General features: G+C 35.5%; 1 protein-coding gene across 2 annotated transcripts in view; it reads right to left on the bottom strand.

The window, feature by feature from the left end:
- Positions 1-14,245, bottom strand: part of LOC150108773 (fibroblast growth factor receptor 1-like) — a 560,046-nt gene that overhangs the window by 67,111 nt on the left and 478,690 nt on the right. For both annotated transcript variants that reach the window (XM_090410064.1, XM_090410055.1), the window contains exons 15-16: positions 11,661-11,731; positions 95-232 (exon numbers count right to left, since the gene is read on the bottom strand). In XM_090410064.1, coding sequence (XP_090266190.1) covers positions 95-232; positions 11,661-11,731 — 209 coding nt within the window. The remainder of the gene's footprint in view (positions 1-94; positions 233-11,660; positions 11,732-14,245) is intronic.

Here is a 14,245-nt window from a genome sequence, read left to right as displayed (position 1 = left end):
CATGAACAAGTTGAATTAATGCAAACAAAATGTTTACTTCAAAGTAAAATAGTAAAAAATTGAATGAATATTTTCTTTTGGAGTACAAACTTACAATTCAAGTGAGCAGTATTGTGGCTTTTCCATACGATGTCCATCTTTTAATAACTGAAACAACTTTTCCAGTGGCACAGATGGATATGGAGAACCTCCAAGAGTCATTATTTCCCACATCAATATACCAAATGACCACCTAACAGACAATTAATGTTCATTAGTTCAAATAATAGAATGGTTAACAGAAATTAAAACAGATCACTGTTACTCAACTTAGCAAGAATTTGACAAAGAACTTTCTTGCAGTTTGTGTATGTTATGCAAATTAACTTGCATCAGAAATGTTATTACAATGGCATAGTAAATCATTATTATCTGACTGCTAATTATACCACCATCTAGATGAACAAAGTGAATTACTGTTGAATATTAAAAATAGGTATATTGGTCGCCAGTTAAAACATCACCTATACTGCAGATTTAAATTCTGGTGTGAAAATTTGTTGTGTGTGTGTGTGTGTGTGTGTGTGTGTGGGCACATGCATGATGTAAAATTGTATCTCAGTAACAGTGCAGTAAAATCATGGCAACATGTATGCGTTTAGCATCTTTGTAAAGTACGCTTTTGTAAACATAATCTAATGTTAAAATAATAAAAATTAGGTTTTAAATCAGTTTTGCAAACAGTATGCTAAATAATGTCCATTTTTAAAACTTAAAATAAAACAATCTTTCATATGTTGAATATTCTTAAATTATTGTCAATCGAATTCTTGATATGACAGGAGACTTCAAGGTGGTGTTGTGTATGTGAAAGAAGAGAGTTGTTCAGAGTGCTCCAAAAAAACAAGCCTATTTTATTACTATTGCAATTTTTTTTTATTAAAAAAAAACTAATATTAACTAATAATTTGTATTAGATTTAGTTTGTCTTAGTTTGGTTTAGATATTTTATAAACCATATTAGAGTACTGTATGGATGGTGGCTGATTTTGTTAGGGAAGATTTTTCTCGGCTTAATCACCATGCGAAATTTATTCATTATTGAAAGATTTGTGGAAGAAAAGCAAGACTGGCAAGTAAATTATTATTATTATTAATTCTTGGGCATGATTATTTATTCTTTTGTTTAATATCTTATATGCTTCTATCATGTTCCCACTTATTCACCTGTCGACTGCACACCTTCAATCTCTCCTCATAAGGAGCAACCACTTGATCTTCACCACTTCTTCATCTCGACCAGATCTGTCTATGTCAGTCTAAATACTGGTTTATAGTATCATCCGTAATACTATGGATCGTATGTACGAAGATAGGTGATCAGCAAGTCCATGAGCAATAAAAGGCACAAGTAAGAAAGATGACTGGCATGGTAAGGTAGGAAAAATCAAATCATGAGAAATTAGCCAAGCAGCTAAAGAAAATCCTAAACAGTTCTTTCGACAAGTTAATTGAGATTGACTATGGAAGGATAATTTTAATGAGTGCTGATGGTAACAGAAACAGTCAACATAACTGAGATATCGAGTGACCACTTTGAAAAGGTCTATCATCCACATGAAGACACTGCAGTAACATACACTGCTCAGCAAAGCGTAACTAATGCAGTTTGCAAAGATAGACAAAATTTGGTATGGTACAACAGAATAACAATGTAATGAGGAGACGGTGAGAAACACTGGACATGTATAAGGGACTTTACATGGGGCATATAAGATTACAAAAATCGCATTACAGATTTCACTACACAATATGCTCGAAAATATGGTTACATATCAATACAGCATATGATCCCCTATAGCATGTTCAGTTTCGAGACACTGCCATCACTTGAGCTCTATGGAGTGACATTGTCATGCACAAAAAAAAAAAAAAAAAAAAAAAAAAAAACTGGGCAAACCACACCATATAAAGTTTTGAGGATCTGTTCTGAGTACTTCTGTGCATTTATGGTATCCATATCATAAACATGAAGAGGAATGCAGCCATTGATAATTATTCTACCTCAAACAAGAACACTGCTTCTACTGTGAGTATCTATCCCTGATGTTGAAGGGATGGTACATTTCCTGTTCTTGCCAGATTAAACAATATCTGAAATTTGTTTGTAGGCAAAAACAAAAGTCATCTGAGAACAGAACTGTACCCCACTTGTCAGGGATCAAAGCTAAGTTCACGACACCAGTTTCAACGAGTTCTGCAGTGGTTTATGGTTAAGAGGGATACAAACTACTGGCGTCCTACATTAAGTCCTATTCGATCGAGAAAAGTGAACTGTGTTAAGAAACACAATCTGGTTTGAAATGTTTTCACCTGTGTCCAGAGCAATTTTGAGAGAGAGAGACTTGGTGACAGAGAATCACAGGGCTCTCTCTCATTAGAACAAGATAGTTGTCTGCTCTGATTCTCAGAGCCTCATCTGCTGTGCTGCTGGTGTCACCAAGTCATTCAAGTAGGCATTCACAAAGGATCTGTCCTATCATCACTTCTGTTTATCCTGTGTATGGACGCAGTGACTGCAGACCTGCAACAAGCTCGCCCATGGACCCTACTGTACACCAACAATGTCCTGCTGGCCCACAAGGCCAGAGCAGAACGTGAATTACTGGTCAGCCAGCAGAAAACACAACTTGACTTCAGTTTGCAACTTAACCAGACAAAAATGGAATATTTAGAATGTGGCACCCAAACAGATGGCATAATTCTAGTGAATGGTACTGAACTTACTAAGACCTCTAACATTCAGTACCTTGGATCCTGTGTAACGTCTGATAGTAGTACCCTTCTGGAAGCTAGAATATGCATTAATGCTGCCTGGCTGAAATGGCACCAGGTCACTGGAGTCCTGTCTGAGAAAATACCGTGGCATCTCAAATCCAAGATCTATTGAACAGTCATCCAACCAGTTGCACTTTACGGAGCAGAGTGCTGGCCTGTAACAAAACAGCATAAAACAGGCACTACGTGTTATGGAGATGCAGATTTCCCGATGGGCACTGGTATACATATGACTAGACCATATTACAAATGATGACATCTGGAAAACTCTTGGTGTTGCCCCAATCCCAGTGAAGATGAGGAAAGCACACCTACGATGGTGTGGACATGTGGCCAGGACTGACAAGGAATCTGTTGCATTGCAGGACAGGCTCTTAGACTTAACACAGATGGGTGAAGAAGAAGAATGAGATGATGAGAATGTGTAATAAGAAGTCTGGAATTCATGGATTCTTGGAGTGCATATGGTAATAAAAGGAAGCTATATACAACTGATGGGTTGCATTTGCACATCGTAGGTTGCAGATATTTAGAAAGGTTGTTTGCTGGGCAAGACAAATGTATTTAGGGAAGAGAAACCCCTGAGTTGCGAAGGTGGAAAGTGCAGAGATTTCCTTTTAGAAACTGATTATGAACTTGGCACTTTGTCCATGTTTCATCTCTATAGATCATCCTTCTCCCAGCCAAACTTGGCTTCGTGTCTTATAGAACTATACTGGTACTAAGGTGGGATGCACTCTGGAATTTCTAATGCTTCTTTTCTATGGTCTGATTTTTGTCTCCACTCTCCTGAATTTAATCAACAGAAATTATTTTTAATGGAATGAATGAATGCCTTTATTCCTCACTCCATCCAAATTCTTATATGAGCTCAGGTTCAGCGAATATGTCAAAACAGTAAAACAAAAATTCAACATACATTCAATGGCTCCAGTTAAAATCTCCAGCTTCACACTCAAATTACACTGCGGCCTGGGACAACTAAAAAGCAGACTTTGTAATGACCAGATGTACTAAGTCTGCCTCCTATTCAAATAATGGTTGAGCCTTCTGACCTTTTATCAGACAAACTGTCCTATCTTGTTCCACCTCTTTCTCATCCTGATGGATGAGAGAGAGAGAGAGATAAGATAAGGAAGACCTCTTGGTATCAATGTCGCCATTGTCAATTCTTGTTTAGATGACCAAGATAAACCTCCACTATTATTCCACAAACACTGATGACATGCCCCCCCCTCTCATTTTTTTTTTTTTTTTTTAATCAGGATATCATCAAACACTCAATAGTCTTGTGTTATTAAGTCTCCTGGTCTATATGGTATCCTATATATGCTAAAAATTTGTGCTTGAAAATTAACATTCATCCTGTATTGTCTATATAAGATGTCATTCATGTGGCATCTACCCAATGGCACAGAAGTTGGCCTTCATTCACCTTGTTCTTAAAAAAAAAAAAAAAAAAAAAAAAAAAAAAAAAAAAAAAAAAAGAGAAATAAGTTAGCCATCAGAACATCATCCCACTCTCCTCCTCAAAAGTAATCAACAATGAGCTTCTTCACTACATGGAGACCATTCCGTTAATTAGTGATCACCAATATAGATTCCGCTATTCTTATGGTATAATAGCTGTCCTCACTACCTTACCCACCTTTTGACAATAGGACATGGAAAGACTGGAGACCCAAGGTCACTCTTGATATCTCCATTGTTTAGTGTCTAGGTCTTCTTATGAAGCTATCATCATATGAATATCCTCCTATCCTTTATGTTATTTCTCCTATATATTAACAGCTCTCTATATTTTCAAATCATTGCCAGCACTCTCCATACCTTTTCTCTGAGAAAAGGACTCATTCCAGAAAAGGACTGATAATATTTTTCCCTGTTTTTTTTTTCCTGCAGGTTATCAGTCCTGGAGGTGTCAAATAATAATAATATTTTTCTGTTTTTTTTCCCTCCAGGTTATCAGTCCTGGAGGTATCAAATAATAATAATAAAATCAAATCATTTAAAGCTTCAAAGAAAAGGAATGAAGTGTGGACAAGTTGGATGAAGGTAATCTAATGTATTTGTATCCAGTTGCAACTCTCATCTTACTACCTGGAAGAAAGATCCTGCCATTCTCCCTCCTTTTACTTTTTAATAGCGTTTCAATTTCCAAGATGTTTTCTCTTCTTGGATTCACTTTCACATTTAGCTTATCCTGGCATAAATGTGACATTCACTGCCTCCTTTCCTTCAAAAATTAATTAAAAAAAATAAAAATTCAACAACATTATTTTTCAGCTTCAACTCCTAACACCTTATATATACCATATCAGACCAACCTTATAAAATACTCCTCTCATATTTGGGGTACACTCAAAATCTATGACTGGGTGACCAGTTTTCTTTCTGACTGTTTTCACTTGATTGTATATGAAAGAGTCACCTATCTATTAGGTGATCCATCTCACAGATTCTCTCCATTCACTTTCTCATAGGCACTCAGTTTCTGCATTATGTTTTTTTCATGATTCCATGTGCACTGCACCACAGAACTGGCCACCACCATTCCTCCACTTTAATCATGTAAGAACAAAAGCATCCACTTATCAACATCCATATACAGTTCAACTCAAAACATGTTGAATGAACTTCTCATCTTCTTCCTTGAATTCATCTACCATTGTTCTTTGGAACATTCCATCCATATTGCTTTCTGAAATGAGTAAAACTGACAGCTTTTCAAGAAACTTATTAACAGATTCCTTCTTTCTCTTTAAAAAAGAAAAAGTAATCTTTCTTTCCTTCTTTCTCTTTCACCATATGTGCTGAAAAAAATATAAATAACATCAGTAGTTTGAAATGTAGGAGGCACAGAAAGATGGTTTGATGTAAAATCAGAAGTAAGGCAGGGAAAAATACACTATCTCCAGTCTTATTCATCATCTATGAATATGGATCACATTAAGAAGGAAAGTAGCATTAAACCTATTATGTAGATAATGTACTGGATTTATTTAGGAGTATAACAACTCTTTAGGATCCTATATCTAAACCAATAATATTTGTAATAAATTATATAAAAAAGACAAAAGTGTTCTCGGAGTATTGAAAGTGACTAAGTTGGTACTGCCATGTTGAAGAATGGTCTGGAGATCAATGTTTAGGACACTTATGTGGATGATCTTGAAACTTGGACACTGCAAAGTTTGTTGTATGAATGAATGGAGTTATCAGTAAAAACTATGGATTGGATTTGAGATCTAAGAGAAGAGAGAATACTCCTCTTACCCATAGTGAATGACGGTCAATGGGGGGGGGGGAAACTGGCAATAGACAAGGAGAAAGACAGATGGTAGTCATTTACTGAGAAGCCTTCAATGCCAAACCCTATCAAATGTCTTGGAAATATCAACTGCAAAGGTTTCCCAAAACCTTTACTTAGCATGTATTCAGAGGTGATGTGAGGAGAGGTGACTGTGAATCTCAATTACAGTACTCCCAGTGTCAAAGCTGACTGTTGACCTCCTTCATAACTTTAGACAGCCTCCATAGCTCAGTTGGTATTGATGAAGCAGTACACTCACCTTTATCTGGTCTCTTTCAACTAAAGGTGAGTTAGCTGGTCTAATACAGAGGTAGAGGGTTTTTCTCACCCCTGGAAACTCAGGTTTATTGTCCTTCAGAGCAGGCAGACCATCCCCATGAACACACACACAGATCTACAGTCATAAAATACATGACTAGTTCCTCATTAGGAAGACTCAACCCGTCCCTTAGGATGGGGAGAGGAAAGGGGGTAAAACCCCCATATGAAATAAATAACTTTAGAGAACATGGAGAGCAGTAAGTAAAAGCCAAATGGAAAACAAGAACAAAATAGACAGATACCATTAATCAAGACACCAACATCATAATGCAGTGTCCAAAATAGAGAAGTAAGGATTTTGGACTGAAAGGCAACATATCAATCTAGGAGGCCAATGCTTGAAATGGACTGTAGCTCTTCTTAACCCTCTTCACTCTACCTGGGAGCATAGGTTTTCCCACCACCATTTTCCACCATACTCTGTTTTGCTTCTGCTTTTATTTGGTTCCAGTTTTTATTAATATTTGTTATTTCTTTCAGTATTGTTCTTTTCCATGTTTCTCTTGGCCTTCCTCATATTCTTTTACTCTGTGGGTTCAAATCTAGATAGAGCCTGTTTTACTATTATTTTATCGTCTTTCCTGAACACATGCCCCAACCACCTCCATTTCCTTTCGTGTATCTGTTACGAGTTTCTGGTTTGTTCTCTGCCATAGTTCTTCATTTGATATTTGTTTTGACCAATATATTCCTAATATCATTCTTAACTTGTTTAGGAAGACCTGGACATTTTTAACTATCTTTTCATTTAACATCCATGTTTCTGATCCATACATTAGTATTGCCTTTACATTTGAGTTTTTATAAAAAAAAAAGTTCTTGTTTTTACAAATATTTCTAAGTTGGTTGAAAGTTGAATAAGCCGGCTGTTTCCTTCTATTTATATCTTCAGTAGTTCTTCCTTTTATTGATACTATTGAACTGTTCTACTTCTTTAAGCAGTGTTTCTTCTACTGTTATTTGTTTATTTTGCTTTGCATTTATTTTCATTAATGTTATTTTATTTTTATTTATCCTAAGACCAACTTTTTTGGCTGTTTTTTTATTTTTTTAAAAATTTTTTTATTATTATTATTTTTTATATATATTAGTGCTTTTGTGAGTGTAAGCAGATATCATCTGCAAAATCTAGATTGTGGAGTCGGTTTTGAAGTAACCATTGTAATCCTGTATTTCCATGAGATACTTTTTCTCATCACCCAGTCTATGATAGTTAAAAACATAGCAGGGGAGAGTATACATCCTTGTCTTTGTTTTAAATGGCTCTGAGAGGTTATTTCCATGTATTACTTTAATTTCAAAATCTTCATACATTTTTAAAATTATTCTTATTATTTTTTCTGGGAGTACATAATGTCTAAGTAATTTCTATAGGGAAGATCTGTTTATGATTGCCTAGGTATTTTCATACTTAACATTTTGTTATTATGTGACACTTCCAGGAAGTCCAAAGACTCATCGAGGGAGAGTGTGCCAAGAACGATTGATTCCTGTCCAACTACTAACCGCGCTCAAACTTGCTTAACTTTTTGCGTGAGCCATTAGCAGCAGAGGCTCTACCAATTGACCAACCTTTTTTCTATTCAGTTAGCATAGTGGCTGTGCACTTTGCAACCATATGCCTGGGGAAGGAGTGTCCTAGGTTTGATTCCAGTCAGTGACGTGAGGAGCTGAAGGATCTTCCTCAGCTATAGGAAAGTTAGCCAGTCTTGGGCGTGGGCAGTAGGGTTTTTTCCCCAGTTTATCCTGGGGATTTTCATCCCACAAAGCAGGCAAACTGGCCGGGAGAACTCAACGTTGCTGACATAGGATACACCAGGGTGTAGGGCTGACCACCTTATCCTGTGAATGGTTTGAGGTTGATGATTAATAAACCCTCGACACTGCAAGGTAAAAGAGGGAAAAAGAAGATGAAATGAGATCTGTTTATACTGTCAAATGCTTGTTCAAAATTGATGCAATTGAAATATAAGCTTACCTGCCACTTCAATGATTGTTCTATGATAATTTGTAAAGTAGCAGTGTGGTCGGTGCACGATCTATTGGCTATAAATTCTGCCTGTTCGTCTTGGTTGTTTTTCTATTTTGATTCTTTCTAATATTATCCTTGCTAGTATTTTACTTATAACACTCAGCAATGTTATACCTCTCCAATTTTTGCATTCAAATAGGTTCCCTTTTTTTTGGGTAATTTAACCAGTAATCCATTTCTTAGGCCACTCTTCTTTTTGCCATATCTCATTTAGTAAGGGATATAATATCTCTGCTATAAGTTTTGGATTTGTTTTTAGTATATCAACTGGTATATTGTCTGCTCCCGGTGCTTTACTTGTTTTGATTTAAGTTATTACTTTTGTAATTCCTACTTTTTTTTTTGTTATTTCATTCAAATTTATATCTAATGATGCATTTTGTTCATTTAATTCTAGGCTCTGATCACCACCAGTCATTTCTTGAAATTTCTCCGAGAAGAATTCCACTCTTCTATTCATCTGTTCTTTTTCATTTAATAATAGTTTTTCTTCTTTATTGTATATGGGAAGTATCCATTTATTTCTTTTTCCACTTAATTTCCTTATTATATCATACAACTTTCTAGTGTCATTTATATATGCAGCATCCTCTGTCTCTTGTGCTAGATTCTCTATGTATTTTCTTTTATCATTTTTTGCACTTCTTTTTATTTCTTTGTTAATTCCTGTATATCTTTCTGCTGGGTCTTGCTCAACATGTTCACCAGTCTATAACAGTTTCTCGTTTATTCTATCTCTCTCCTCTATTTTTAATTTAGTGTTTTCTGATATCCATTCTTTGTCTGTATCAGTTCGAAATCCCAATATTTTTTCTGATGTGCTCATTAGTATGTCTTTAATCTTTGTTCATTTTCCCTCTATTTTATCCCCTTCTCTTTTTTGAGTTTATCCCATTTATCTTGTAGAATTGTTGTAATTTATTTCTCATCTCTGTTTTAGAGTTTTTCAGTTCTAAACCTCTTCCTATTGTTCATTGTTATGGTAGCTGTTAAGAGAAAGTGATCTGAATATGACTTGGCTCCTCTTGTAACTCTGACATCCAGGAGTGATTTCCTCCAATTCCTCGTTATAAGTATATGGTCTACTTGGTTCTTTGTCTTTCTATCTGGTGCTATCCATATCCACTTATGTAGGTTTTTTTTTTTTTTATATTGGAAGAGACTCCCTCCTATTACAAGCTGGTTGAACATACAAAAGTCTATAAGTAACTTTCCATTTTCATTTATTTCTCCTTCTGCATACTTTCCCATAACAGTTTCTTTATTAGTATTATTATTTCCAACCTTAGCATTAAAGTCTCCAATTATAAGTTGCACATCTTTTTTTTATTTGTTGTTTCTATACATCTTTGTAGCATGTTATAGAAATTATCCTTTTCTTCCTGGATCGCATCATTTGTTGGTGCATATATATAGTAGTTATTGTGATGCTCTGCTTGCCAGCTTTGATCTGTGCCTTGCAGGATTAGATATTTTGCCAGACCAATGGAGGTCATGTAGTAGTCATCATCATCATCATACGTATCAAGGATTTAGGCCTAGCATGGCGTGTTCCGGCTTTAGAAGTCATCGTTGAATCGTTTAAGAGGACGTCCTGGTTTTCTTTTTCCTAATGGCTTGTACTTTAAGGCTTGTTTTGGTAATCTTTCTGTTTTCGTTCTTTGAACGTGTTCCATCCAGTTATGTTTATATTTTAATTTTTTCTATTACTGGTTCTTGGTTTAATTCTTTCATAATATCTTCATTTCTTTTGTGATCAAATAGGGTATACTTTGCAGTTTTTCTCATAAACTTCATTTCTGCTGTTGTTAATCTTTGTTTGTCTTTTTGTTTTATTGTCCAGATTCCGCTTCCATACATTAAGACCGGTAATGTATTGTATACTTTTAGCCTGGTTTGTTTTTGAACTAGGTTTGGTTTAAATATAGAGGATTTAGAGGATAGAGGATTAATTACACCTGTTATTTTTAAATATTTTGCAATTTTTAAGTTTATATCTTTTTCATATGTGATCATACATCCTAGGTAGTTAAATGAATTCACCTGTTCTAAGATCTTATTATCTATTACTATTTTAGTTCTTGCTGGATCTTGTCCTTTAAAGGCCATAGTTTTTGATTTTTCCGTTGATATTTTCATACCATAATATTTGGATATCTCATTTAGATTTAAAATAGCTTTCTGTAAGTTATCTTCAGAATTTTTAATTATTATTTGGTTGTTGGCAAAAAGGAGAGTGTTTAAGTTCACTGTAGGAGAAAGTTTAATTCCTTGATGTAAATTTTTACTCCATTTTATTAATATTTCATTTAAGTAGATATTAAAAAGAGTTGCTGAGAGGGGACATTCCTGTCGGACCCCTTGGTTTATCTCTCTTGTATATGATAGCTCGTGATTTAATCTTATTTGTATTTGATTATTTTCATATATACTTGTGATAGCTTTTAGGATATTATTTGGTATTTGTCTTTCTTTTAATATGTTAAATAACATGTTTCTTTTAACTTTGTCGTATGTATGTATGTAGTAATGTAGTAATAATATGTAAAAATATGTAGTAGTAGTAATAATAATAATTCATCTGATCCACAAATTAAAGCTTTCACATGTCTCTAAAGCACCATGGACAGATAGAAACGTAAAAATTAAATGTGAATTAAGTTATTTAATGAAATACATTAATATAAATGATATAGTGCAGGTGGATATGGATTTGCACTTGTGCTTGATACAACCACCACCACTCTAAATTAGCCTGCTGCTTAGATGCCCTAGCTAGTGTTAAATTTAAGTAAAACAATTTTTTGCAAATCAGCCAACCTATAGAAATTATAAGCTTCTAGTCTCCATATTGTATTCCAGATGTCTCTGTGACCAAAACAAAATACCTTTTGGTCTAAAACCACATTGCATTTTCACAGCTCTTCGAAAATATTCTTCAAGGATAGTAACAAAGTACATGCAAGAAGAACAGGGAAGGGAAGTACAAGGGAAAGCTAGAAACAAAACATAACTATGGATCAGCAATCATTTATAGACAATGACGAAAGATTTTGTCTATCAAAGGTTGCCTTATATTCTTTATATTGTAAGATCAAAAGATTTCAAATAATACACATTCATTTCTACATAAAACACAAAAAATTTACAAATAAAAGGTGAAAAAGTCTTACATACACATCACTCTGAGCAGTGTAGATACTATCAAAGAGAGCTTCTGGAGCCATCCATTTAATTGGTAATCGTCCCTATTAAAATCAAAAACTTCAACATTAAAACTCGAGTAATTTTTACATGATACAATATCTGAAACTCCTGCCCATCCCTTAGTAATAACAACATTATTATTATAATACAGTTATCTCCATGGAGTCAGAAGACACATCATGGGAGTCAATTTATTCACACAATACCTATCATACTTCTTAAGCTCATTCACAGATGAAGTCCTAACCACCTCTGGCAACCCACTACACCCATTCATCACCCTCCAAGCAAACAACCTAGTCCTACCACAGTTGTAAACCACACTCTTACACAACTTCCATTGGTGACTCCTGGTTCTCTCCCTTCTTGCCATGTACTCAAAAATGTCTTCAGCATCAATCCTATAAAACCTTTTTAATAGCTTAAATGCTTCTATCATATCTCCCCCCTTTTTCATCTATCAGCTAATTTTTGAAGCCTACAAATTGTCAATCTATTTTCATAGGGATTCCACAGACCTGCAACAATCTTTGTCACTCACCTCTGGATCCTCTCCACAACTTCATCAGCATGGAATCCTGAAGTTCAGATGTAGCCTTATTAAAGACTTAACCTCTAAATAACCTCTCTATCCCTGCTTGTTAGTGTGTTCTTCAACAACCACATAATCTGATGCATTGTTTTGGTTATATTTGCAATTTGCCCTCTAAACTTCCCCTTCATGTCCACAATCGCACCTGAGTCCCTGCCCTCATCAGTTTCATCCATATAGTACATAGCTACTGATCTCTTTCCAAAGTGCATCACCATATACTTGGCCATGTTAAACTGGCAGCGATTTACCTTTTGTTCATACTGCTAGTTGTAGTCTTCCAGCAGGATCTCTGCATCACCTTCATTTACCATTGCCCTTCCCAGTTTAACATGAGCAAAATGAACATTTCTTGTTATTTCCAATATCATTGATATATAAGTTAAACAACAGAAGACCAAGTACTGAGACCAGTGGTACACCAATGGTCACTTGCCTTCTCCTGGACTCAACTTCTCCATAAACTAATCTTTGATATCTGCACATCAGCCACCCTCTAAATACAAATCACCAGATTCTTCATCCCCATTTGCTCCAATTTATTCAATACACTTCTATGTGGAATCTTGTCAAATGCTTCTGTTAAGTTTAGAAAAAATATCACAGAGTACCTATTTTCCTTATCCAACTCCACTGTCACTTGATTATAAAAAGTAAGCAAATTACTAAGGCAAGACCTACCCTTCACAAAACCATGTCCTATATGCTATCACATTCCTATCACCCAGTGCTGAATTCCATCTTTTACCAATTTCTCCAATACTTCAACCACCACCACTCCTAAGATGCTGATTGGACCATAATTTGCTACTTCTGTCTTAGTCACCTTTATGCAATGGGACTATTTTGCCTCTTTCCACTACTGAGGTTTAAATTAAACAGCTTCCTTGCACATTCTCGTAATACACAGGCCAATATGCTATGTAATCCCATGGCTGTGTTCTTATTGAGGTTCTGCAATATTTTAAGCACCTCCATATCTTCAACCTCTATTCTCTTATCAATAAATGTCACATCTGGTACAATAACATCACCACCTAAATAGTACACTATGCAAAATGTTCACTCAGTAATTCAACTATTTGGTTTGGTTCTGTTACCTTTCCACCATCAGCACTTTTTAAAGTCATCCTCCCACAGTCATTCCTGCTTTCACTTGTCAGATAGTGAAAGAATTCCATAGGGTTTGTTTTGGCCTCATCAGCTAGCTTTCTCTGTCATAATTAGCTTTGGCCTTCCTTACCATCCTTCTTGCCTGTGTCTTATACTGCTCATGGGCATGCTGATCACATTCTTTATAAACCCTCCACAGCCTTTTCTTTGTGTGCAGCTCCTGCTTAATTAAGATATTCATCCATCTAGCACTCCTACCTGATTTATCCTTTTGACTCTAGGAATACATTCAGATACTACTTTCTTCAAAACACCCCTTGAACACCTCCCAATGCATCAACATCTCTTCCGTCCAAATTCTTATGCCATGGTACTGCTAAAAGGCGACTTCTCAGCTTGTCATAATAATCTGTTTTGTAATTCCACATATACCTTTCTTAACAGATAAATTTTATATGTCTGGCCATCCTCCCAGGTTAATACTACATGATCCCTTTACCTCAGTGGAGGCAGCACAGCTAGATTGATTAGTGTTAATAGTTCTTTGATACTATGATCAGATCCAGCACTCTCAAACCTTGTGTCCTCTCCATTACATGCTGCCTAAGGTAATTCTCTCTCAGCAGCTGTATAAATTCCATTTCCTTCCCTACCTGTGACCATTCCTCCTCCCAATCTTTGTCTCCATAGTTTAAATCCCCTATAATAATTACTCAGCCTGTGCTCATCATGCTAATTTGCCAGTGCATGTCATCTATATTTTCCTGTAATCTCCTGGATTATAACAGCAGCCAATTACATATTTAGCCTGGTTGGCCTCTATCTTACACCAGATAGTCTCAAATGAACT

Source organism: Typopeltis vanoorti, chromosome 2 (genome assembly GCF_054136105.1).
Source record: "Typopeltis vanoorti isolate ZY-2024b chromosome 2, IOZ_Tvanoo_1.0, whole genome shotgun sequence".
Taxonomy (NCBI): domain Eukaryota; kingdom Metazoa; phylum Arthropoda; class Arachnida; order Uropygi; family Thelyphonidae; genus Typopeltis; species Typopeltis vanoorti.
The sequence above is the reverse complement of the archived record's forward strand: the minus strand, read 5'-3'. Positions and strand labels throughout refer to the sequence as shown.